Source organism: Rattus norvegicus, chromosome 16 (genome assembly GCF_036323735.1).
Source record: "Rattus norvegicus strain BN/NHsdMcwi chromosome 16, GRCr8, whole genome shotgun sequence".
NCBI classification, from domain to species: domain Eukaryota; kingdom Metazoa; phylum Chordata; class Mammalia; order Rodentia; family Muridae; genus Rattus; species Rattus norvegicus.
This window is the reverse complement of record NC_086034.1, coordinates 2,527,763-2,552,488: the sequence shown is the minus strand read 5'-3', so window position 1 is coordinate 2,552,488 and position 24,726 is coordinate 2,527,763. Positions and strand designations below refer to the sequence as shown.

At 46.7% G+C, this 24,726-nt stretch overlaps 1 protein-coding gene across 6 annotated transcripts in view; it reads right to left on the bottom strand.

The window, feature by feature from the left end:
* Arhgef3 (Rho guanine nucleotide exchange factor 3) overlaps nucleotides 1–24,726 on the bottom strand; it is a 280,324-nt gene that overhangs the window by 36,146 nt on the left and 219,452 nt on the right. For 5 of the 6 annotated variants that reach the window (XM_017600023.3, XM_006252575.5, XM_006252574.5 and 2 more), the window contains one exon: nucleotides 5,895–6,002. In XM_017600023.3, the coding sequence (XP_017455512.1) occupies nucleotides 5,895–6,002 (108 nt within the window). Of the gene's footprint in view, nucleotides 1–5,894; nucleotides 6,003–6,964; nucleotides 7,856–24,726 lie in introns of those variants that run through there. The other variant, XM_017600022.3, reaches the window with a different exon arrangement.

Genomic DNA, 24,726 nt, shown 5'->3' with positions numbered 1-24,726 from the left:
CAATTCATACATGCCAAGCACCCAAGACCCTAAACCAGGGCAAACCTGGAGCTCAAAGGAATTCTTCATGGAGTGAATGAAAAGCAGAAGTTAGCATTTGGTACAGGTGTGGAGAAAGCATTACCAATGTGCTCAGCACTAGTCAAAACTCCGGTGGCTCAGGGCAGCCGACCAACCCTGAGTCCAGTACCATGACCGGCTCTTACATGATAATGTCCACGACAAAGTATTCCACCAGCTGGGAAGAACGCCTCTCCCCACTGGGGCGAACAGAATAAGGGCCAGCTGAATGCAGGATGCTTCAGCGCCAAAGTCTGGTGGCTATTTTTAGATCCTGGCAAACCACTGGCTGTATTGTGACCAATTTTTTGCCTTTTTGTTTTTTTTTAAGAAACCTAACCACGGAAGCAGTACGCAGAACACCCACCAGCAGGTCTCCTTGCAGCACTTGCTGACTGTGTGACCCTGGACCCGGGTTTAAAGCTTGGGGCTCTTTATAGATGACACTGAGATCGCCCTGTAGAGTTCTGGGGGAGGTGATGTCAGGCACTTGGAATAGGAGCTGTGGCACTGAGAACACCTATGAGTTGATGGTTTCTAAAGGCCACCTATAACGCTACTAAAAAGGACAGGCCAGAATGAGGAGTCACTCCTGACACCCAGCACTGGTGACACCCAGCTGTCCATTACCTGCTGGATGCTCACATTCATATACGCAAAGTAACCAGGGACCCAAAACTTTTGCCATTCACAAGAAATGTATGAAAAGAAACCTTAGTTTTCAGACATGGTTCCTTAAGTCCCTGCACCCACGTGACCATCCTACGATGTCTCAGGTGTAGCTAGATGGTACCAGACTCGTCATTCCTTTCTCAAGCCCAGAGTTAGAGCACTTGCCTAGTATGCATGAGGCCCCAGGTTCGATTCTCAGGACTGCATTAACTAGAGTAGTACATGCCAGAAATGTTAGCATTGAGGAAGTACGGGCAGGAAGATCAAGGTTCTCCTCAGCTACATAGCAAGTTCAAGGCCAGCCTGGGCTACATGAGACCTTGATTCAAAACAACATAAAAGTGGATGGGGGGTTGAGGACCTAAACTAAAACTATTAAGGAAAATAAACAGAGATCTTAACTCAATGGAAGTTGGAGTGCCCCCATGTGAGGCCAAGAGACACTGACTGGCATTTGCACCCCAAAGTGAGCAGTGCACACAAGTGCAACTGGACAGATTAAGTTTCCTTGCATTAGGCTCTGGGTATATAAAGTATATACTAATGTCCAAAGTCATTCTGAGAAGAAATGTTACAATGTTAAAAGGGTTGTTTTGGAATGGACGGCAACACATATTCAGTTTTCCTTTCTCTTTTGTTTCCCACAAACACACACACACTTTTGAAACAGAAAGCAAGATGCTCATGTCCAAAGCCAAGGAGAGACAACATCACATGGCAATGAACTCTGACCTCACTGGACTTGGCTCACGTGTGTCCAGGAGTCCTGTGCAGCTGTGCAGGGAAAGGCAGAGCTCAGCACGCAGTGGCCCATGGGAGCTGGTGTTTCTTGTTCTACTTGAGAGGTACACACTCCAGCCCCTTTCAGAGCTGGGCCAAGCTTCCCTCTCAGGCCTGCTGAAGAGGGAATTTATGGGCCTTGGGGGATCCAGACATCTGTGCTTTAGTTTACCAGCAGCTCTGTGCTAAACCTTTCTGGTAAGGAACTGACAAGAGTACCATGCAGTCGACATCATAAATGCTGCCTTTGTGCTGAGGCCTAAATTTCCAGCCTGTACGGATGCCGGGAGGCAAGAGAAAACAAACCCATCAGTGTGTTGCCTCAGAGACCACTCACATTTGTAAATGGCTTTTTAATCTTCCTGGAAGAGGCTGCCAGCCCATTCTGCCCCCATGTCCTCCTTCACTAACTATGGTCTCACAGGAAGCCAGAGGGAGAACCGCTAAGTATTGATGGAAGCCTTGTGTTTGGGTTAAGTCACTGCTTGGTCTACCATTAAAGGAATGTAACTGTAAAGGAGATGAAACTGGATATCCAAAAAGATCCATGTGTCTATAAAGTGCCAGGAGCCAATGAAATAAGAGCTGTGTACTAGGAAATCGAGATGCTTGCTGGGTCCGGTGGCACAGCTTTGGTACCCCAGTTACTCAGGAGGCTGAGACAAGGGAATCAACATTTTTAAGGACTGCCTGGGTTGCAGAGGGAGTTCAGGGTCCACCTAGACAACTTAGTGAAGATTCTGTTCCCAAATTTTAAAAGTATAAAGAGGGGTCAGGTATGGTGTCACATGCCTATAAACCCAGTCCTTGGGAGGCAAGGGCAGAAAGTGATCTAGATACACGGACAGTCTTAGGCTAACCAGAGCTACAGAGTGAGGCCCTGTCAACAACAATACAAAGGGGGACACATACAGACTGGATGGCTCAGTGGCTAAAGGCACTTGTCACCAAACTCGCCAACCTGAGTCCAATCATCAGGACCCCATGTCGGGTAATGACCTACATAAACTCTCCTCTGACCTCCGCAAGCACACCATGGCAGGAGTACCCAACCCCTCCCAAAAAAAAATGCAATAAAACAAAGCACTGAGTGGGGAAGCACTTACTTGCCTTGTATGTGCAAGACCCTGGGTTTAATCTTCACTATTATAAAAATGAAAGTAAAAGGAAGAAATAGAATGCAAATAAATAAGCCAACTTGCCCCATGCTCAAATGATTTTTGAAATAGAAGATAAATTACATATGCAGGTGCATGGGGTGAATGGCTGCTGAGTGCCTAGAGGCTTGGGCACACGTGCAGTAGTATTCCCCTGGTTTCATTTCTTCCCCAGCAGAAATGACGGGGAGACCTAAAGGAACCATGAAAGCTTGTGAAACTGGATCCTGGGCAGCCCTGGGGGTTGTTGCCTCCCCTTCATCTTCCCTGTTCAGTTAGCATTTTCCTTTCTAGTTGGTAGGGGAAGCAATGGAATCAGGAGGCAAGAAGCAGAAAGGTAGCGTGTTAAACAATGCTAAGAGGCTTACATTGCACGTCCCAAGGCAGGCTACAGGGAGACAGCTGGGTGCGGGATGGTGCTCACCACTCTCACAGATCTTACGTGTGAACACGCTGTGTGCAAATACAAGCTTAGGTTTTTGTTTCTATCCACTAATCTCATCCCTTCAAATAACAGCACATCGCTCAAGTCCTCTGTGTCTGCGTTTAAGCATTATGAATAACTTTTCTATTCCTGTCCCATACATACAGCCTAGGGTTAGCAATTTGACAGTTGGAAAAGGTCAGTAGAAAATTTATTTCGCAAAAGTGAGCTATCTCTGAAGCTTCAGAAGGCGTTTTCCACATAGCAGGTTCTCCCTTGGGTCTGACTTTCTCATCTTTGCTTGGTCTCAGTCTGTTAAGTTTTCAGACATGGCTTAATTAATTTCCCTCTTCCCCGGTTCTCTCTAGGTCAATGCAAATTTCTAAGACAATCAGCCGTTTTCTGCAGTGTTTCCTGTGCAGGACCCCTAGGAACCAGAAAAAAAAATAATAAAGATTGCCTGGGAAGTCTAAAGAAAAATGGTGAAAGCACACAATCAGAGTAGGTTACGGGGAGAACACAGTGTTCTCAGAAATTCAAACCCAAAGGTCTAAAAGCCAGGCAAGGCGATGTTAGCAAGGGACTCAGAGCTCCAACTGCAGAGTGGGGGTCATTTGCAGGTGAAAGTTGGCCAGCTACTCGAGTCAAACTTGTTACTGTCCCTTTGCAAAGAAAGCACAGCACTGTCCTACCATCTACCAGAAGGCAACTCTACCCTGAGAAAAGCGCCCTGAGTGTGGGAGGAGCCAGCACCAGGTGAATGAGTGGGAACCTCCCTGGCACAGGGTAGGCCATTCTGGAAGAAGCAACAGGGAGAGAGGCCATCAGAGTCCTCACATGGTCCTAACATCAAGGGAAGAAATAGCTCACGGTGAACTTGAACCACTCATGGTCACTAGACTGGAGAGGAAAGAGTCAAATGCAGCCGACTTTTCAAAAAGCAGAACTCAGCAAAAGACCAGATGTGCAGGACTCAGGTGACAATGAATCTTCCAGGAAAAGTCTGCAGTGAAGTCGTCCAGAGGGCTGAGACACTGGCCACAAGGGACAGTACACAAACACATCCCTCTCCACCAACCAGCTCTGCAGGCTGACTCTCCCACAGCATCTTGGTTTCTCTCTTCTTCCTACCAAGAGTATAACCAGGAGCCCAGAGTTCCGAGGACTGAGACAGACAGAGCCAAAGCCAGGGCTAACTGGGTGGTAAACCGTTCATGTCACAGCAGAGTTAACAGAGGGGCTGGAAGTAACGGGGGTGAGCAGTGGGAGTGGGTGACAGCACCGGGTTGTGGCTCATTCATCAGACAGTAAGGAGGGATGCAGAGGGTATAGGAGAACCTCACGGCTTCTCCAGCTCTGAAAGTTGGCATGAGGCATGGCTTTGGCTCAACCACTCCAACCTCCCTCCCTCTCTCTCTCTCTCTGCCGTGAATACTTTGCTCTACTACACAAACTTCTGCTTAAACTCTCTGTTTAACTAAATCCTTTCCTTTGAGAAGATAAGAATCAAGGAGAAGTCTTCACCTGACAACAGCTCTCTGGTCTGCAGTTTTCTTAAACATTCAAGGTCAAGATAAAGGCATTGCTGGACAAATGAGACGTGAGAGGTGCCTGACTGGATCAGCTATGCTGGGGGTGAGGACCTCATGGTATGACTTTTGCTGGGTTTAGCCTAAAAGAGTATCGATTGCAAATTGGTTTTCAAGGTTGTGGATGGATCTCAACCTTCACTTTAAAAAGCAAGCCGAAGGAAGAGGTTAAGAATAGGTCTGATGAAATGCCATTTGCCACCACATTTGATGACCAGAGTTTAATCCCTGGGATCTGCATGGTGGAAAGAGAGGACTGATTCCTGTGACCTCCACATAAGTATCACAGCACACATATGGCCCCCTCCAAATAAAAATATAATAATAGGTTTAAAAACAACCATGTGCGTACACACACACACACACACACACACACACACACACACACACGTTAACTAAACATTACCACTGTAAACAATACCCACTACATAACTAACAATACCTAAGGCCCTTTGAATTTACTGTCTCATAAATATTTACAATTGTTCTATAAAGGAGCGATGGTCCTTGGTAAGCCACAAATCGTGACTCTATGATACATTTACCTCTGAGGAACAAAAGCGAGATTTAGAAATGTTAAGGCACCTGCCCTAGAATGGCAGTCTTCAAATGGATAACTAAAGTCAGAACCAAGATACTCTCTTTGGGCATTTTGTTCTAACCCTGAGGCCAACAGCCCTTTTTGTAAACAGGCAGGCACGGCCGAGTTCCAACCAAGCTCCTTATAGATAGTGAAACTAGAATTCCATGGGGTTCACATATAAGAAATACCATTCTTTTCATTTCCTCCCCAGACATTTAACGTTGATCGCATCCTTAGCTCATGAGCTACGAGCAAAGAGGAGGAGGTTTCGTCCTCCCCTTAACCCCACAGCTTTCTAACTCTGGTTGAAGCCACCAGGTTCAGCTACTGCCCAGTTCATCTCACAAGCTGATATCTCAGGAGTCCAGAGATATTGCTGAACAAAACCAGTAAGGATACACTCTGCATGGGACCCATGACTTAGTCGTATAACTGTGAACTATCGGAAGTGGCCCTAACCCTGCCTGACCCGGGGTTAGGACACGCACACGTTACTCCTCCTTGTATTCCCCTCACCTGTATACTCTTCTACAGTAGCAATGGGTGACTCAGCTCCACCTGAAACCAGCAGAGATTCTGGTGCACGAGCACAGCATAGGTCTCTGCAAGCGCAAGCCTAGGTCCCTTACCTGCAAGGTTTGGCTGAAGCGCTTTAACGGTGTGGTCTTCACAGGTGGGATGAGGTTTGCTAGCGATGTGACTCTGGAAAGGGGTTTGACCCTTTTGTTACTAGGTTCCTGTACAAAAGAAAAATAAATAAATAAGAGGACAGTGTCAAGGCCAGTCTTAAAGATGTCTGCCAAAACATCGCATCCATCCCACTCTGAGAATTACAGGTAGCAGGGCGAGCTGCAGACTGTGAACAGTTCACCCAGGATCTGCACAGATGATATGGTTGGGGAGCCAGGAAAAAGACTGAGAGTGCACACTGAGGCAGTGGGTGACAGGTAGGGATCCCGCCCCTCCCCCTCTCCTCTCCCCTCCCCAGTCCCTCCCCCAAATCAGTCTCAGCTTTTCATTCAAAGCTTCCAGTGGAGCCCTTCTTCCCATTGCTGTAGCGCATTCCCAGCCAATGACCTTGCCAGACAGTGGCGTGTCTTTTGTTGCTTCTGGTTTCATTTTTTTAAAAAACCCTTCCTGTCACCTTGCCAGAGCCATTTCTGAATACGCATTATCCATTCGTTTTCCTAAAGTTACGAAGACTGCTTTTAAAACTCTATTTTCTAAAACATTCATGTGTCTGTATGGGGATGGGAGGAGGACAACTTCCTGGAGTTTGTTCTCTCCTTGCACCATACGGGTGCCGGGATCAAACTCAGGTTGTCAGTCCTGGTGGCGAGCCTGCTGGAGCTCCAAATATTTTTTTAAGAAGTTTTATTTCTAGGATCATAAGAAAGCATCTTCAAACCTATAATAATAGAGAAGCACGTATTAAAATTCACGAAATAACTAATGGCAAAAGGAAATGTACGGGGAGAAATTCGTATCATGGGATTTTGGTTTCCGTACTATTTATAGCCACACATTTTCAAAGTCACCTCCACAGAAAACATCAATTGCAAATCTGTAAGTTGCTCCGGCTGACAGAGGAGAGGGACACTTCTTATTCCAAAGAACATGATCAAGAACGATATAAATAAAAACAGGCTGGGGGAGGGGGGACAGAGCAAACATTTTACAAGACAAAGAGGACAGTTACCCTTGCTTTCCTACGCTCCATCTAATCTTCAGTAGATAATGGACAGCACATGAAGACCTCAAATTGTGATGGGAAAAGCCAAGCCAGCCGGTTGTAGCAGATGTCAATCATTTCCTAAGGTCAGCTCACCCGACCCCTACCCCACGGTGTTCATCTTTCCTTCTCAGCCATTGCTCTCAAAGTTTGACCCAAAATTTCTAATTCTTCAAGGGATCCCTGCAGGCCATTCTAAACGCAGCAGATGCTCGGAAAAATTCCTTCATGAATCTGGAATTCAGCCGGGAAGTTTTCATGTCTCTCAGTGCCCTGTCCAGCCTCAGAAATCAGAAGCCCTCTCTTGAGTCTCTACCAACACTGCTGACATTTTAAGTAGAAAAAAAAAATTTAAACCTAAAGAAGTTCAAAACAGTTCCATGGTGTCAAAGAGTAAGCTGAGGTTTGCGAAGCAGTCGGTTGCTTTTTTCTAAGACAGAATAGATCCGGCAGCCAGGGACCTCTGGCTTCTCAGTGAGCTACGCAGAGCAGCCAGTAGGCAGTGCTAGGAACACTAAGAAGGCTGGGTTTTAAAATGCAGCAGACGAGTCTCCTGATATGAAGGCTGCCACTACGAAGGATAAAGTGCTACAGAGAAAAGTCCGAAAGCCACCTGCTTCCAGGCGACGATGTCCTCAGGATGCTGCCCCCTGTCCAGGGTCTGGGCTCCTGAGCACCTGTGCACAGAGGATGACGTCAAGATTCCTCCTCTTTACATCAGATCTGCAACCTCAGCAGGCTGCGTCCACGCATGTGTGCACACACAGCCTCTTAAGCGTCCCCTGAATCCTCTAAATGGCTTCTGCTTTCGTCTAGAAATGCCAGGTTGAGATCCAGCTCTCTTGGGTAGCATAAACCGCACTGCGGCACACGGGAAAAATCCCAGGGGAAAAGGACTTGGTCTCGGATAATCCTGCGTGCACCTCAGATCCCAGAGAGGTTGGGTCTCATTCCCACGGTTAAAGCTGTATCAGAATGGGGAGGCTGAAGAGAGAGCAGCAGCAGGGGTGTCTTGCTTTAAATCGGGCAGGGAACATGGCATACTTGGCAGGCTGCAGGAAGATCTAGCCCTTATGGATCATGTGTTCTAAGGTTGGTCTGATGTGGCTGCTCCGTTTAGATGGTCTATTCAGATGTGCACTATCTAATATAGTTATAGGAAACATGGTCAATGCAACATTAGTCCAGAACACTGCTAATACATGGAATTCTATTTAGAACTGCTTCTCCGAGGTATGGCCCCCAAGTGAGTTAACAGCAGGCTACTCTCTGGTGATCTAACATTGCTAGGCAAAGAGGAATGAACCAGAAGCCACCCTGCTGTGATTTAGTGCTCGCAACGAGGCAGGTGTAAGCTCCAGAATATTCTCCGGTTGTAGGATCTAAGTGGGGAGGGAGGCCTTATGTCTGACCCAGACGAATCAAGTATGAATTATGGAGCTATCCTTTGAGGGCTTCTGTGAGAATAAGAGATTTAAAACACTTCTTGGCCCAATTTAATTGTTCTTTTCCATTTATTCAGTCTGTCTCCAGCTATATCTTACTACTGTCTAAGGAGCCCTCGAGGAAATATTTCTAGGATTCTAAGTAAATAGTATTACTGAGAACTGACTAACTAGCAAGTGTAATACTGAGGCTGTGTTCTGGTTTGCTACTGGAAGATGGCGGAACTTAACCTTCAGAGCCTGCCTGGTCTAACACGGCATACTGCTAGACCAGGCTGGGCAGTCAGTGCTGCACCCAGGCACACGATGTACTGTTTCAGGGTGCACAGTACCAGTACTGCCAGGAGACCTGCGGCAGGCAGGAGGGCACATCCCTAAAGACCCTTTAAGGAGGGGCAGAGGCGGGCAGTAGGTCTGAACACAATAGTTCTGGTTAGTCTTTTCTAGGCTTTGTTGTTTTGTCCCTCTAACAGGACTACCTGTAGAGCGTTTATTACCAGTTAAAATATCGGGGACACTAGTCTAACTGTTGGCTCCAAAATGATTTTGTTGACGTCGCTGTTGCTTTGTGGGTATCTGTACGATCCAGGCCAATGCAAACTGATGTGGTGGAGGCTGGTCTTGAACGCCTGGTCTTCTTGCCATTAATTCTCGAGTGCTGGTATGGCCGAGTCACCAGGCTCAGGTCCCGAAGTGTTTAAAAATCCATATTAATAAATTTGAATATATATGAATGAAGTGGTTACCTATGTAGACCCTTTGCAATGTGTATAAATATGTGCCTGCATCATACATGTGTGTGCCTAGCACCCTTGGAGACCAGAAGAAGGTGTCAGACCCCTTGGAAACCGAGGTACAGCTGGTTATGAGCGGCAGTGTGGATGTTGGGACCAAATCTGGACCTCTGCAATGGTGACAAGTGCTGCTAACTGCTGAGCTTGATCTCCAACCCCCCATATCTGACGAAGTAGTTCTTTTTAAACATCCATTTTATATTTATTGTACTTGATGAGAGCATGGGAGACCCTTTATCATGTAGAAAAAGTTCTGTTTATATCGTTTGATGTGAATTTCTCTCATGAATTACCATTGACTTTTACTTTTCTTTCCTATTCAGAGGAAAGGGAAGGGAAAAAGGAAGTAAAAGAAGGGAGAGTGGGGCCCTGGGTTCGGTCCCCAGCTCCGAAAAAAAGAAAGGAAAAAAAAAAGAAGGGGGAGGGGAGGGGAGGGGAGATAATGAAGATGGCCATAGAGGTCATATTTCTCCATAAAGGAATTTACTCAGCAGTTTGAAGAATTTCATGAGCTAACTGCAAACCAAACAGAACAGGGCACTCGGTGTGAGGGAGGCTCAGTGAGTGACTTTCCCATCTTCCTCTCAAGAGGTAAAAAGCAAAGCAGACTGTATCATGTACAAAACTCCCCACAACATCAACACAATGTAGCACAGTTTCAGACATCAACACAATGTAGCACGTTTTCTCCTTTCTTTCATCAGAACAGTTTCACCGAAATAGAGCTGCAGGGAACCCTCCCTTGTCCCTGCACTTCACGCTGCAGATAGAGTGGGGCTGGGTGCAAAAGCGTGTGCATCACGCTTGCAGCTGCCTGGAGACTGCTCCGGTACTGAGCCCCCGACACTCCCCAGGAGTGGCAGAGAAGGCAGCTGTCAGCTCAGGCACTGAGACCACATCTCTGTAGGGTGAGGCAAGGAGCCTGCTTCTGGCCAGGAGTCAGGCAGAGGTGAGAACTGTTCATGACAGGGGAAGCCTTTGCCCATGAGCTGATAGTCACATACACAAACAAAGAAACAAAGAAACAAACAAACCAACAACAACTCTCAAACATTTGGACGTGACAGGGGACCTTTGCAGGGCTCCATCTGTGGGAATTAGAGTCACCTCTAGTCCACCCTCTAACACTGGAAGGTGGCTTTCACTATCCTGTTAAACATCAACTTATAACTCATGGTGACTGATTTGCATAAATAAATGATAACATGCTAATAGTGGTTACAGGTTCTTTTTTTTTTTTTAAGCTCTGGCTGACTTGGAACTCACTGTGCAGACTAGGTTGGCCTTGAACTCACAAAGACCTGCCTTTATCTGCCTCCCAAATACTGGGATTAAAGGTGTGTGCCATTATAACCAGTTTGGCCTCAAGTTCTTATTTCAGAGCTCAACACACAAAACCTACTAGCTTATTTATTTCAGTATGTTTTTAAGTTAACTCCTATCATGCCCATTTGAAAGATGAAGAAACTGAGATCTCAAATGATTGATTTGCTTAACATCTTAACTCAGCTGGATAGAAAAAAAAATGAAAGAAGGCACTATAATTGAAGCAGGGTGACCTCAGAGCCATTTCCTGCTTGGAGGCTGGCTAACTTTTTCTCTAAAAGAGAAGAGAATAAGGAGTTTAGATTCTCTGGAGCACCCAACCTCTAACACACTCATCCACTCATCTTCAGACATAAATTAACCAACGTGGGCACAGATCATTACACCTTTCACTGATGGGCACATAAATTCAAATGTCATATCATTTTCATGTCAAAAATATTTTTCAACAATTAAAAAAACATTATTTTTAACTTGGGCCTCACAGGAAGTATGCCAGTTCTGGCTGCTGGCTGCTGTCTAGTCACATTGCTTCTCAGTGGTCCTCAACAGCTCAGCTTCTGTATGTGACAAACCTCAAGATGGCTCCCTCGGGCATGGTACTTTCCCACAGACCCTTCTGGCATGACACAAGCTTGGTTGCATTTTCATCCCAGAGCTGGGGATGCAAGGTCCTCCCCTGATGAATAGGGGATATGGTTGTCTTCAATTCTGCAGGACTGAGTCCTATTCCACTGCATTTTACTTCTTAAGTAAATCCATCCAAACTAATATCAGCGTCCTCTCATGTATGAGTAAAGGCTTTCTAATCAACACAACTCCTCAGATCCACGTCACAATAAATTAAGGTCGAGGGGAGACAGATGATGAAAACAGGTCAACAATTGTCAGAACAGACTCAGCTGCGATCTTACAGGTGGTACAAGAACAAAATTTTTTAAAGGTATGTTTTATGATGGACAAAAGATGTATCATCAGATGCAGGGGGTGGGGGGTGGGGAAATGAGTCCCTGAGTTCATTAGTAGAACCCTGTGAATGGAGGGGGACCAGAAGGAGCCATCATCAGAAATGAAGAAATGGGGCAGAAAAAAACCCACCACTGAGCATCAGGAACTCTCAACTAGGACGTGGACTACTGGAAAACGGAAGTTGGGAGAGCCATATTATGACTTTGAGGGCAAGGCTGTGGAGGCGCCAGTCCAACGCCAGGCTCCCTGAACACTTTTGTATACTAGACGTTTGCTGTTTGGTCTTTGCTGTTGTTGCTTCAGCTCTTGTTAGTGCTTTCACACACAGGCTCCAAATCGCTAAACTTCATAAAAGGACCCGGTGAAGGCCAACGGATCTACTTTAGAAACATACAGGAAAAGGGATTCCTGGAGGATCAGACTGTCCCCGACAGGAGTCCTCAGGGACAGGAGTCCTCGGGGACAGGAGTCCTCGGGAGACAGGAGTCCTCGGGGGACAGGAGTCCTCGGGGGACAGGAGTCCTCAAACCCTGCCCTATTTGTTTGATTTGAAAGCATTCTTTGCTTTCTCCATGGCTCCCTCCCAACTCAAACTTCTTTTCGTTACCATTCTTCTAGGAAGGAGGAAGCTAGGGCCTCCCAGTTCCCCACTCTTGGGTGCTCCTGACAACCAAATCAGGGTAAAGCTCATTACTCCGCAATCGCCCTGACTCTATCCCCCCTCTTCTTAGAGCCCCAAAGTGTTCACACTGATTTACAGTTTATGTTCAAGACTCTCACCCTTCAAGGCTTCTAGGTCACACCTGCCATTGCCAACGCCTTTCCTGCCTATCCGCAGTTCTCACTCAGCCCTAGCCAACCCCCGCACTGCCTCTGCCCCCTGCAAAGCCCCAAGCTTTATTTCAAACAGCCCCACTTCTCCCCTTAGTGAACAGGGGCAATCTGCCTCATAGCTTGTCCTTCAAGAACTGCTAATAGTCTCCCCTTTCGTGTGAATGTGTTTTGGATAAAGTGGTTGTGAAGGAGCTGTATTTTGTAGATCGATCTGCCCTTTATCTTAGACTGGCTCTCCTATTTCCTGTGCAATGATACGCATGTTATTCACAACTTCTTCAAGGGGGAAAATGGCGGAAGAAACTCACAATGACTTCTGGCGAGTTCTGGGGATAACGACTGTCTTTTAATTGGCCTTGGACTCAGAGCTTTACATGCTACTATGCTCATGGCATCTTCAGAACCTGGGTCATCTTCATCTTGCACATGAGTGCACAGAGGCCCGAGGACCCACTTGAGGTCACATATCTCTGGCAGCACAGGAAAATGTGGCCCATACACCGGCTAATACACCACTGCTCTGTTATTCTACAGCACAGACAATATGGTACACAGGCCACAGGCTCTGTGATGAGCAAATGCTCAAGGCACAGCGGTTGGAACGGGACTTGCAAACCGGTTTGCTCTTTATTCCCTCTCTCCACCTTTGCCTTCAAGAGAGGGTGAACTTACCACTCCACATAGAGTGAACTTCCCACACTTCATGTACGGTGAACTTACCACTCTATGTATGCCTATCCTTTTTGAAAAAGTTGGTGCTGATACAATTTTAGACTCACAGACACATTTTAAAAATAGTCCGGAGTGTTTCCTATACCTTTCACCACACTTCCTCTAAAGCTCAGACCTTACACAACCAGAGTATGTTCATCGAAACTGAGAAGCTAACATTGGCACAGCACGGTGAGCTTAAATGTTACGGGGGTCCCTGGGACTTTACCACACTTCCCACTAATGTCCCTTTCCTCTTCCAGAACCCAATTTGAAATCCCACATTATATTTTGCCTCTGTATCCATCATAGTTCCCCCAACTGGTGACAGTCCCCCCCCCCCCAAAAAAAAGTGCTCTTGTTATCTTACAGCAAAATACTGCAGCTCTCTAGCTGACACACTGGAGGAACCGTGGTCCTCATACAGAACGCCTCTCAGTGTAGACTGCTGTGATGTTCCCTCACAGCAGTGATGTGATGAGGTGTAGGAAGTTTGCTCTGGTGGGATCGAATCCAAAGTGTCTACTTTTTCTTAAAGCACATTATACCAAAGGGGATGTGGTGTTGTTGGGTCTGATAACTGGTGATGTCAGCTTGGACATGTGGCTATGGTGACACTCCTGCCCCACCCCCAAAAAATATACAGACAAGCTTTCAGCCCAGCTACCTATGAAAATGTGCGCGCAAACTCTAAACCCAGTGTCTGTGAATGTAACCTTATTGGGAACTAAGATCTTTGTACATAAATCAAAAAGGTGAGATCATGCTAACTAGAGTCCAGTCATTGGTGTCCTTATATGAACGGAATATTTAGACAGAAACACACAGATATGGATATAATGACTCATTATGATATAATGAGAGGTAAAGACTGGGCTTGTGCATCCACAAAGCCAGACAACACCAATGATCGCTCTTCCAAGCAAACTGCAGAAAGCACAAAGAGGCGGGGGAGAAGTCCTGGGCAGGCTCAGAGGACACCTTGCTGTCAGCTACTTGGAGGCACAGTACACGGGTGCGTCCATCACTTGCCTTACGGGGTTTTGCCACAGGAGCTAGGAAGGTGTCCGTGGATGTCCCTGCTGTGACAGTTCATAATTGATACTTCTGTTGGAGGGAGTGTTTAAACAAACACTAGTAAGTGCGAAGTGAGCTTCACTGAAGTGTATAGGTGTTACCTTTCCAAGAATGTCTCCCAGCTGCAAAGGGAAACCCAGAGGTAGACCCTGACAGAGGCCCAAGAGCCAGTGTCAGCTGCAGCTGGAAAGGAGGGGACAGGAGGGTTGGCATGCAGGGCAGGGTGGTAGGTGGTTAGACAGGACACACAGGTAGCAAAAGGAGGCCTTCTTAGAATGGTTTGAGCAACAGAGGAGTGAGCTGGAGGGCAAGAGAAGACGGTGCCTTAGAGCTGGCTGCTGACTCCATCTTCCTCCGTTGGAAACAAAAGGGCAGTAATGAAATGATGGCTCTTAATTCCAAAACTTCCACTATTGTTCTTTCCCCTGCTCTCTGTCGCTTGGCACGGTTAACTAGACGGTGTCATCTGCTACCGGAAGATGGAAGGCAAATAATGAAGCCCAAATTCCATTGGAAACCTGGCTTCATTGATTAAGCAAGTGACACAGGCTTTAAAATTACTGTCGAACCCACCCACAAGATGAGCAAACGCTCTTCGAACTCTGCTTGGAATCCTAATTTTTTTCCTTTACAGATGGCGATCCGTGATTTCAACAGGGATTCTGGGCTCTGGGGACAGAACATCAGAAGGGCACCAAGAAGGCTCCTCTGTAGCTGCAGACTAGTTGATCTCCTCACAGAAGACCATGGCCTTGTTTATTTGTGCTAGCTGTGGGTCTGACATCCTGGCTTGCACTGAGCACACAGGGAGATGGCATTTCCCCTTTAAGAAATGGCTCAACTCTTTCACATCAGGTGCTAGGAGGAAAACACCCCAATTTCCTTCTTTCAGAGGAGAACAAAAAAAAAAAAAAGAAAGAAAGAAAGAAAGGCTAAGGTTTGTTTGTTTTGTTTTTGCTAATGCGAGAACAAGGAGAGCCAGGAGAAATAATATCCAGGGGACAACCCCATCAGTTTAGGCTCGTGCACACACTGCACACAGCCAGTCACACAGCTGGGCAAAGGTTCTGAAGAGTATCCTACCTTAGATCATAGCAATATTCAAGAGTAGGTGACCAAAAAAATCATCGCTGAACTGCTAACTCGGGCCATAAAACAGGACATACCAAGACTTGAGGTATATCTCAGTGTTAGAACATACCTTCAATATGCATGAACCCAGATTCAACACCCAAAACCAAACAAGCCAAAAACTAAAATGTAGCACAAGGTCGCTAAGGTTGAAGAAAGGACATTTGTTCTCTGTGCATCGAGTGCTTTGCCTGAACCAGAGAGTTCCAAAGGTCCATTGGCAGCTGTAGTTCCTAAGCTAGCATCTTAAGCTAGGTCTGTGAGGCATCTGCTTTTAGGAGAGCCTTGGGGGGGTTGGGGGGGCGGGGAGATGGCTCAATGGTTAAGAGCACTGACTGCTCTTCCAGAGATCCTGAGTTCAAATCCCAGCAACCACATGGTGGCTCACAACCATCTGTGATGAGATCTGATGCCCTCTTCTGGTGTGTCTGAAGACAGCTACAGTGTACTTATATATAATAAATAGATAAATCTTTAAAAAAATAATTAAATAAATAAAGGAGAGCCTTGGGTTAACAGAAAGACATCAAGACAGCGGGCTGAACTCAGACATGACCTGAGTCCCAGTCCCAAACAGCTTCCCACACTACGCAACAGAACAAACTAAAACAAAGCAACAAGAACAGATTCATTTGTTATGGCGACACTGGCAAAGTAATGGCAGCCCCCTCAGGTTTGATTACACTCAATAGCAGAATGAAGAAGTGGAGGCTGGGGCCAGTGAGAGGGGTGATTCTCAGTCAGTGTGTTCTAGAGAAGCAACTCGTTCTGTAACAAATCCCAGGGGTTAACGTCCAAGGCGTGCTCCCTTGTTTCTGAAGGAAGAATTTCAACGAATTATTAAAATTACTACTTTGAGAAAGGCTTTCACTCTATGGCCTGGCGTCAAACATGGTGTTCCTTCGTCAGATAGAACTGCACTAGAGGCATAACCACCATGCCCAGCTTAAATTATCACCTTAATTCTCATCTTCACTGAAGTCTGGGCTTCATCTTGGAAAGCTGTAGAATCCTACTTGTGTGCCACACGGATGTTCATTTTTGCTGAATGAAGGTTTATGGGTTTGAGGTGGGGAGGGGTTAAAAAAAAAAAAAAGAACCTCAGAAAATCACTCGGGAAAATACGGGCCTCTCAGGGAGCTGGAGCAGGCGGCAGCCCAGGTTATGCACACAATCTCTCAGGAGTGCCAGTAAAATGAAACAGAGCCCCCGTTTCAGACTGCGGCGCTGGCTAAGGCCTCCCTCCTCAATTACTTTCAAAGTTATTCATTTTAGTCAACATTAGAAGGGTAAGTCAACATTTGTTCTGGCAGAGAGCCCACATTTGTTATTTTATTAGTCTGCTACTGGCTAAATTGGCCCGAGATTAAACACATCTAATAAATAGCCCTAAAATATTGGAGTTTAGCTGAAAACCACATTCAAATTCTCTTACACAGGATGTTACTATTACTTAACCCTAGGCAGAAGGAGAAACATACACCCACACCCCTGTAAGTTCCTTTCAGCCAGCGCCAGCCCCTATAGCCTGAAGCTCATCTTGGTCGTGCCCAGACATGGTTCTACAGACCTTCAGAGAAAGAGGAAGCCAAATATTTAGGTCTTTCTGTGGTCCCTGACTGCACATCTGCCTGCCCAACTTCAAGCAGCACCTTTTTTTAAAAAAAAAAAAAAAACAAACTCTACTGAAGCAGACAGGGCCAGAATCTTAGAGCCCCGTGTCCCTTCAGGAGTCAGACCTTCTGACAAGATAGGCTTGCCAGCAGGGTTATGTCCCTGGGCTGTGAATCTCATGAAGGTCGGCCTGGCATACAAAGATGTAACGTACTTTGGGCAGGAACCATACATAAGGGATGTGCCCTGTACACTACTCCAGATTCCAGGTCTGAAACATGGGATACGGGTGAACAGTTCCCGCTAGACGAAACCCAGGGGACACCTAAGAGATGGCTTACAGTAGCCTGGTCACCGCCACCGGGCCCTAAGGAAGGCCTTTGTGGCTTTGGAGTTCCTCAGTTACTTCCTACTAACTTCTTGGAACTTGTGGGTGGGACTAAGCTCTGTCCTTGTTTATCTCTGCTGAAGGGATATCCTGGCTTCCACCCCCACCCCTCTGGGCAGGGTAGGAGAAGGGCTTGCCTTGGGCCTTCCAACCTTGCTTCAGAGTTGAGGAAGCTGGTGTGTACAAATCTCAAGACTGCTTTTAAGACATTTTGTGGGCTCTCCCAGAGCTTAGGAACAGACTCACAAAAGCCTCCGCACGAGGTAAGGCAGTTCCTGTCAGTTTGATCACAGAACGTGTCGATTCTTTACTGAGTGTGCATGGATAAATATGAGCCCAACACCTCCAGCCAACAATGTAACCCCCTGTGGCTTGGTTTGCTAGCTGTGAAGTACAAGGACCCTCCTAGAGTTGTCTGGGGGAGCATGTGAGACTTTGCGGAATGTGTGTGTCACAGGCCCACCTCAGTGGGACCTCTCAGATAAGACCGGAGCACTAGGCTACTCCAAAGTGCGAAGGGCAACATGCTTTCTCCTCCAGCCCACTCGCCAGCCCCCTGCCATACCACTCCACGGCCACATTTGACTCCGCAGTCCTGGCTTCTCCTTCCTGTGCTTGTATCATCTGTCTAGTAAAACTCTGGCGGGATAGAGGAAAACTGGGAGAGCCTTGGCAGGAGTCAAGGCTACGCCAGAGGACAAAAAACAGTGGTGAAATCCTAAGACATCAACCTGAGTAGGGTGGGGGGAGCCAGTACATGGGTCTTGAGGTCTGCACCAGATAGGTCCGGCTAACACTCTTCTGAATTACACTCTATGGGAGCTGGTATGCAGTCTTACCAGCCCCCAGGACTGCCTGGGATTAGGCAACCATAGGTAGGCTGGGCACTGAATCCATCGGATGTATAAAGTAGAACTTCTGTCACACAGACACGGCGCCTTCTGCTTCAGCAAGGATACCTCGGACTCACACGTGCTGCCTCTCTGTCCACCTGTCATCTCTTCAAGCTCAGCATTCATTATCTTAGCTGCCCAGAAAATCAAACAGAAGTACAGAGGTGAAAAGAGGCAGGTGCACAGATCTCCATCTTGGTGTCCCAAAGGGTAGGACAGATTGTTCTAGCTGAATCCAGGATGTTGACGGATGACATGTATCTCACTGGAGCTGAGCTGACAGGTCTGCTGTCCGGCTGAAGATAAGACTGAGATAAGGCAGGAACCACATTTGGCTGCTAGAGAGAACCTGCGTGGTCACCTGACGAGTATCTGAGCTGTAGGAGAGAGCAGATACACTTCTTGGCTGTCCGGTTACATCCGGTTACATCTTAGCATTGACAGTGATTTTTTTTTTGAGCGAGGAAGCTCTTCAGGGATGTGACTTCCAGAAAGGAACATAAAATACTTGTGATGCTTCTGCCATGTGCCAGCTGTACCCAGCAGCACTCAGATGCCTGGCCCACGTGCATGTCCCAGTGGCATGTCCCCACACTTAACAGCCAGAGAATATAGAACATTTTAGAACATTTGGCTCCCAAGAGAGAACAGAATAAACCCAAATCTGGTTATTCTAAACGGAAAAAGCCTCCAAACAACTATATGAGAATCAGTGAATTGGGGAAAGGGATATGTGTGTGTGTGTGTGTGTGTGTGTGTGTGTGTGTGTGTGTGTATGTATATATGTATGTATATATTTTAATTAAACTTTCATGCCAGGGTGACGTCATGTCACCCAGTGAGCAATCGTATGTGATTAACAAGGTAAGTAGGCTGTTGTTCATCAGAGTGGGAGGGTGATGATGTACAATAGATGCCTATGGTCCTCTGTCATCCCATACCCCTCAAGTAAGTCTATGAAGAGTTCCAAACGCTCTTCCTTAGGATGGCTGTGTGCGCTCACACAGAACACAATGCTGTTGGCTTAGCCCTTTCTCATTGTGCGGCATATTTTTAATGACAGGATTTTTAAAAAAACGTTCAGTAACAACGGAAGCTCACTGCAAACCCTGGCTCTCGAAACTTCACGCTTGCAACCTTGAAACAAGATTGCACGCTCTCTCTAGCCCCCAGACTTCAAGGTGAAGGAAGCCTGGCTCATCATTATTCGGGGTCTATTGAAATTCGTCCGTGTGCAAATATGGAAGAGAAGGTCGCCCCTGACAAAAATGTCATGTCGATGGGCACTGGAGATCTAGCTCTCCAGTTCAGCTCATTTCAATTACAAAAGATAATCAGGTGACTGGAGGATAAATGGCTGGTGACCTAAAAATACGGAAAACTAGTCACAGATTGTTGTGCCAAACAAAATGATAGCTTAGCCATGGTGTCAGGCAATGGATGCCAGTAAGTTTCTAGAAGAGACAAAGGCAGTGTTGCTGAATATGGGATGTATTTCTGGTGTAAAGGACCCACCCCACCCCACCCGTACTCTTAATGCAGGTAGCAAAAGACATGTGGATGGATTAAAGGTTCATTCTGGACCAAGTCCTTCTTCCTTTTACCTCAGCATTTGGCGCTGCAAAGCCTTAGCGAATTGCTGCCAAGGCCGCTCTCTGCCTGACTCAAGCACGTACGCTCCCATCTATCTCAGCAGCAGTGCCAGGACCCTATTTTACAGAAGAGGAAGCAGGTGTCCAGGGAAAGGAAACGGCTTGCTCCAAGTTTTACCAAGTAATTAATTGGCAGAGCTGACATTCAGATCTACCTGACTTGAAAACCTTCCCTGCTGCCCCCACCCTGACTTCCCAAGGCACATCATTTCCTCTTATAACACCAGCATGGCATGCACAGGGCAGTATCCCGCCAGTCTGTCTCCAAGAGCTTTCTGTCCATCAGTGCCTTGAGTCAGTGTTACTTACTGTCCCATTTCACAGAGCAAGCAAAGAAGACTGAAAGGGTTTTAGGATTTGCTCAGGATTGCCTAGCCAATACAGAGCCCAAGGCCATTCACAAGGCCTGGGTTCTTCTAGTTTCCTAAGCCAGTGGGAACCTAGATGGAAAACTGACTTTGCAGGCAGAAGAGAGGTGAAGTCTGAGGCAAGAAGTGAGAAGAGGAGAAGCCGGGTCCGCTACTGTCTAGCCTTCTCACTCCGAGACCAGCGTGATAGGCAGACGTGAGGTAAACAAACATGACATGCCCCTCTAAGGGCACACCTGGGGTAGACAGCATCCAGCATCAGTAGTCTCACTTGACTACTTTGGTTTTGGTTTTTTAGAAATCTTACTTTAAGGTGAGGCCAAAAGCAAGATTTAAGAGGACAAGTCCAGCCAAAGGTCTCTTCGACTCACAATGAATACATGGTCTTCACAGGCTTCCAGGTTCCTCACTGAGCGCCCACCATCACAGACTGACAATCATTATCAATACATTGGTTTTACTAACGATTTGGTCACACTCAAGTAGAGAGAAAGCATGCTTTTCCTCTTTCTTTCTAACTGTGGGGAGAAACAATAGTCACAGTCAGGTCTCAGTACTTGTTCACGGACACTAGAGGCCATATGTTTAGTTATTCAATTCTTTACCGACATAGTCATCACACTGTGGAGTTTCCCCAGCATTTCTAACAAAGGGCCCTTTTATAACTAGGGTGTCCTGCTAGAGAATACAGCATGAAGAACTCAAAGCAATCACATCCACCCTCATCTGTTCCCCTTTGTCTGTGGTCGGCCCTGGCTGAGTCTTGGATGATGCTTGCCAGCGGGGAGCTGTCTCAATGGCCAGGGTGCGTCTCTCCTCAGACTCACATACCCATCTCCTGTTCAAAAATCATGCTACGAACTATAAAATCACACCAGATATTATTAGCCTGCCTGTAAGATGTGAAGCTTGCCAGTGTATCTGGAATATCTTGTATTAAAAATTTAAAAAAAATAATATCAACAACAATAATAATAACTCCATTTGGACCATTTGGGAAAACTTGGTATTGCCTACAAAGGAACGAGTAACTTTGCTTCATAGAATGATCACTCTGGCTTCTACTCACAGACCCACATTTAAACCAGAAGCGGTTGTGACTGCTAAGGAACTGAAGTCCTGTGGTTGCTATTTGGGTTTTTTAGCTTTGGTTTGACTTTTTGGAAATCCTACCTTAAGGTGAGGCAAGCGAGATTTAAGAGGACAAGTCCAGCCCAAGGACTCTTTAACTCACAAGAGCGCCAGAGCTGGCAGTAAGAACTCTCAGCTCAGCCCAACTTCAAATCCTAGTTCTTAACTCCTCCTTTCACGCCCACATTGAAATGTACCTGTTACCCATCTTACCCAGTCTTGCATACAAGGAGGAAGGCAGAAAGCAGGGAAACGGGTTAAATAAGTTCCTTTGAAAATGTAGAACTTTTTTGAAGCTTTATAAGGAAAATTGTATTTATATTGTTAGAACAAGGTAATATCTCTCTTTTTTTAAAAACTTGATTATCACGGAGAGCAGGATTTTCTGTGACACGTTAAAACTACTTTTTAATCTACTTTGAAGTCTTAATATCTGAAGTATGGGTCCTATGTTCTATGTTCAAACCCAAGACTTGTTATATTATTCCAATCATCAAGGCACCCTCAGAGCATGCCTCATACAGTTTCCAGCTACTGGGGAATCACCATGACAACATATTCTATCTGTGTGGATTACCCAAGCTAGCAGGTGCTTACTGTATTCATATATTGTTAATTTGTTACTTCGGTAAACTTACCATGAAAACAAAGTATCAACCCCCCTAAATGAAAACAGTCACATAGGACCTGCTTTCCAGCACCCATGTAAAAAGCTGCCTATGGCAGCACACGCGTATCACATGCCTATAACCCTAGCACTAGGGGAACTGAAGACAAGCAATGGAGTGTGAGTGTGAGTGTGAGTGTGAGTGTGTGTGTGTGTGTGTGTGTGACTATCTTTCTATAATGCACACACACATTCCTACCTTCTAGGCTCTTCCCCCCCACCCTCTGCTAGGCTCTTGTTAAATATTTGCCCTTCCCTGAAGCTTCCAAGGCTATTCTTACTTTGTTAAAGGGGAAACTAGCAAGTGATAGAGAGGAAAGAGACGAGCTAGTCCAAAGTGACCCGACCTAATCAGAACCTTGGGTTAGAAAACTGGAGAGAAAAAGTGGCTTGAATTACTTTGGCGCTTTATTATTTGAGCTGTCACAAGTGGCAGGACATGATCTTTTGGGAAATAATGACTGAATCCAGTCTTCCCTTTCCAGGACCAAAGACTCGGAGGTTCTGAGTGGTTGAGCCTCTCTGTGTCCTGCCCTCTACTGGGAAACTTTCATCAGAATTAATGTAGAAGCAAATGCTGCATTTACGAGAGTAATGAGGGCAGCTTCCACTTACTGTTGTGGACGTCAGAACAAAGTTTACTGATGCAGGCCCTTAGAGCATGCATAGACTCATGGAAGGAAACAGGTGGCACGGCCAGACCACGGAGGCAGAAGCGGGTGGGGTTCACACTCTGTCTTTGTGGCTCACACTTCGGCTACCATGTTTTCTCTTCTTCTAAGAGTTTACTTCCTTTTTCACAGGTTTCCAAGCCCCTTTGCAAGGTCACAAGCAAAACCCTTTGGCCCACAATACACACACACACACACACACACACACACACACACACACACACACACACGCCCCTACCTCTCACGGAGCAGCCACTAGGATGGTAAGACAAGCTCTACGAAAACAAACAAGGACTACAGGACACTGATGGCCCCACCAACACCCATTTCCAAGATGTGTGACATCTAGAGTTAAGACTTCACTAGGGGAACACAGTTCAGCAGGAGAGCATGGGCTTATTAGCACAGAGAAGCCCCGAGTCCAATCTGTAGCACAGCAGGAGTTGGAGGTGAGAAAGACCTCTCTACCAGTGACCTCTTAGCTTCTCTGGATTTGCCTGGGGTTGTTACAACACCTTTGAGAAGGGAGCTTGCACAGGCCACAAATTTAGACCTGAAATGGCTAGAAGGAAGCCTTAGTCCTTCAGGCCACCAGGTTCAGCTTTATCTGATTCCATTACTTGATTTATTCTCCTTTCTGAGGCTTCTTCTCTCAGAAATTCTCCAAGTTTCTAACTCAGGCAGCTGGTAGCAATTGCTATGCACTGCGGTATGCACTATCCTAGGGGCCTGCCCTGCACTGTGGTGTACACTATCCTAGGAGCCTACCCTGCACTGTGGTGTACACTATCCTAGGAGCCTGCCCTGCACTGTGGTGTACACTATCCTAGGAGCCTGCCCTGCACTGTGGTGTACACTATCCTAGGAGCCTGCCCTACACTGTGGTGTACACTATCCTAGGAGCCTGACCTGCACTGTGGTGTACACTATCCTAGGAGCCTGCCCTGCACTGTGGTGTACACTATCCTAGGAGCCTGCCCTGCACTGTGGTGTACACTATCCTAGGGGCCTGCCCTGCACTGTGGTGTACACTATCCTAGGAGCCTGCCCTGCACTGTGGTGTACACTATCCTAGGGGCATGCCCTGCACTGTGGTGTACACTATCCTAGGGGCCTGCCCTGCACTGTGGTGTACACTATCCTAGGGGCCTGCCCTGCACTGTGGTGTACACTATCCTAGGGGCCTGCCCTGCACTGTGGTGTACACTATCCTAGGGGCCTGCCCTGCACTGTGGTGTACACTGTCCTAGGGGCCTGCCCTGCACTGTGGTGTACACTGTCCTAGGAGCCTGCCCTGCACTGTGGTGTACACTATCCTAGGGGCCTGCCCTGCACTGTGGTGTACACTGTCCTAGGGGCCTGCCCTGCACTGTGGTGTACACTGTCCTAGGAGCCTGCCCTGCACTGTGGTGTACACTATCCTAGGGGCCTGCCCTGCACTGTGGTGTACACTATCCTAGGGGCCTGCCCTGCACTGTGGTGTATACTATCCTAGGGGCCTGCCCTGCACTGTGGTGTACACTATCCTAGGAGCCTGCCCTGCACTATGGTGTACACTATCCTAGGAGCCGGACCGAGGCTCTCAGTTTTATTTGATTCCATCAGGCTGCCAGCGTCTAATACTGATCCATGAAAGAGCATTCTGGGAAATGTACTTCTCCTTGCTCTTTATCATGTGTTCTGTAGCTACTGCATCTGTAGAACCCCAAAGTCAACACGTGTCACTTACATGTGCAGAAGTTTGTGCCCATCCACTCTTTGTGGCTTGTTTTTAACTCTAATAGTGACCTCCTACCGAAGACAAAGTAAGCCCTTGTTTGCAGTTTAGGATTCGGAATTACAGGCCAGGGCAAAGGTCACCAATCCACTGACCCAAACAGGAAGTCACTTTGTGCAGAGCTCTAAGCCAACCTTAATGGGGTTCGTTTGTAACACTTTCCAACACAGTTCTGCTTACAACCAACTCCATTTAGTAACCAGTAGCTTCGGCCAACATGTTGGCAAGCCAAAAATGGTGAAGACTCTAAGAAAAAAAGGAGCATCCTTTTTCTTGCCTTG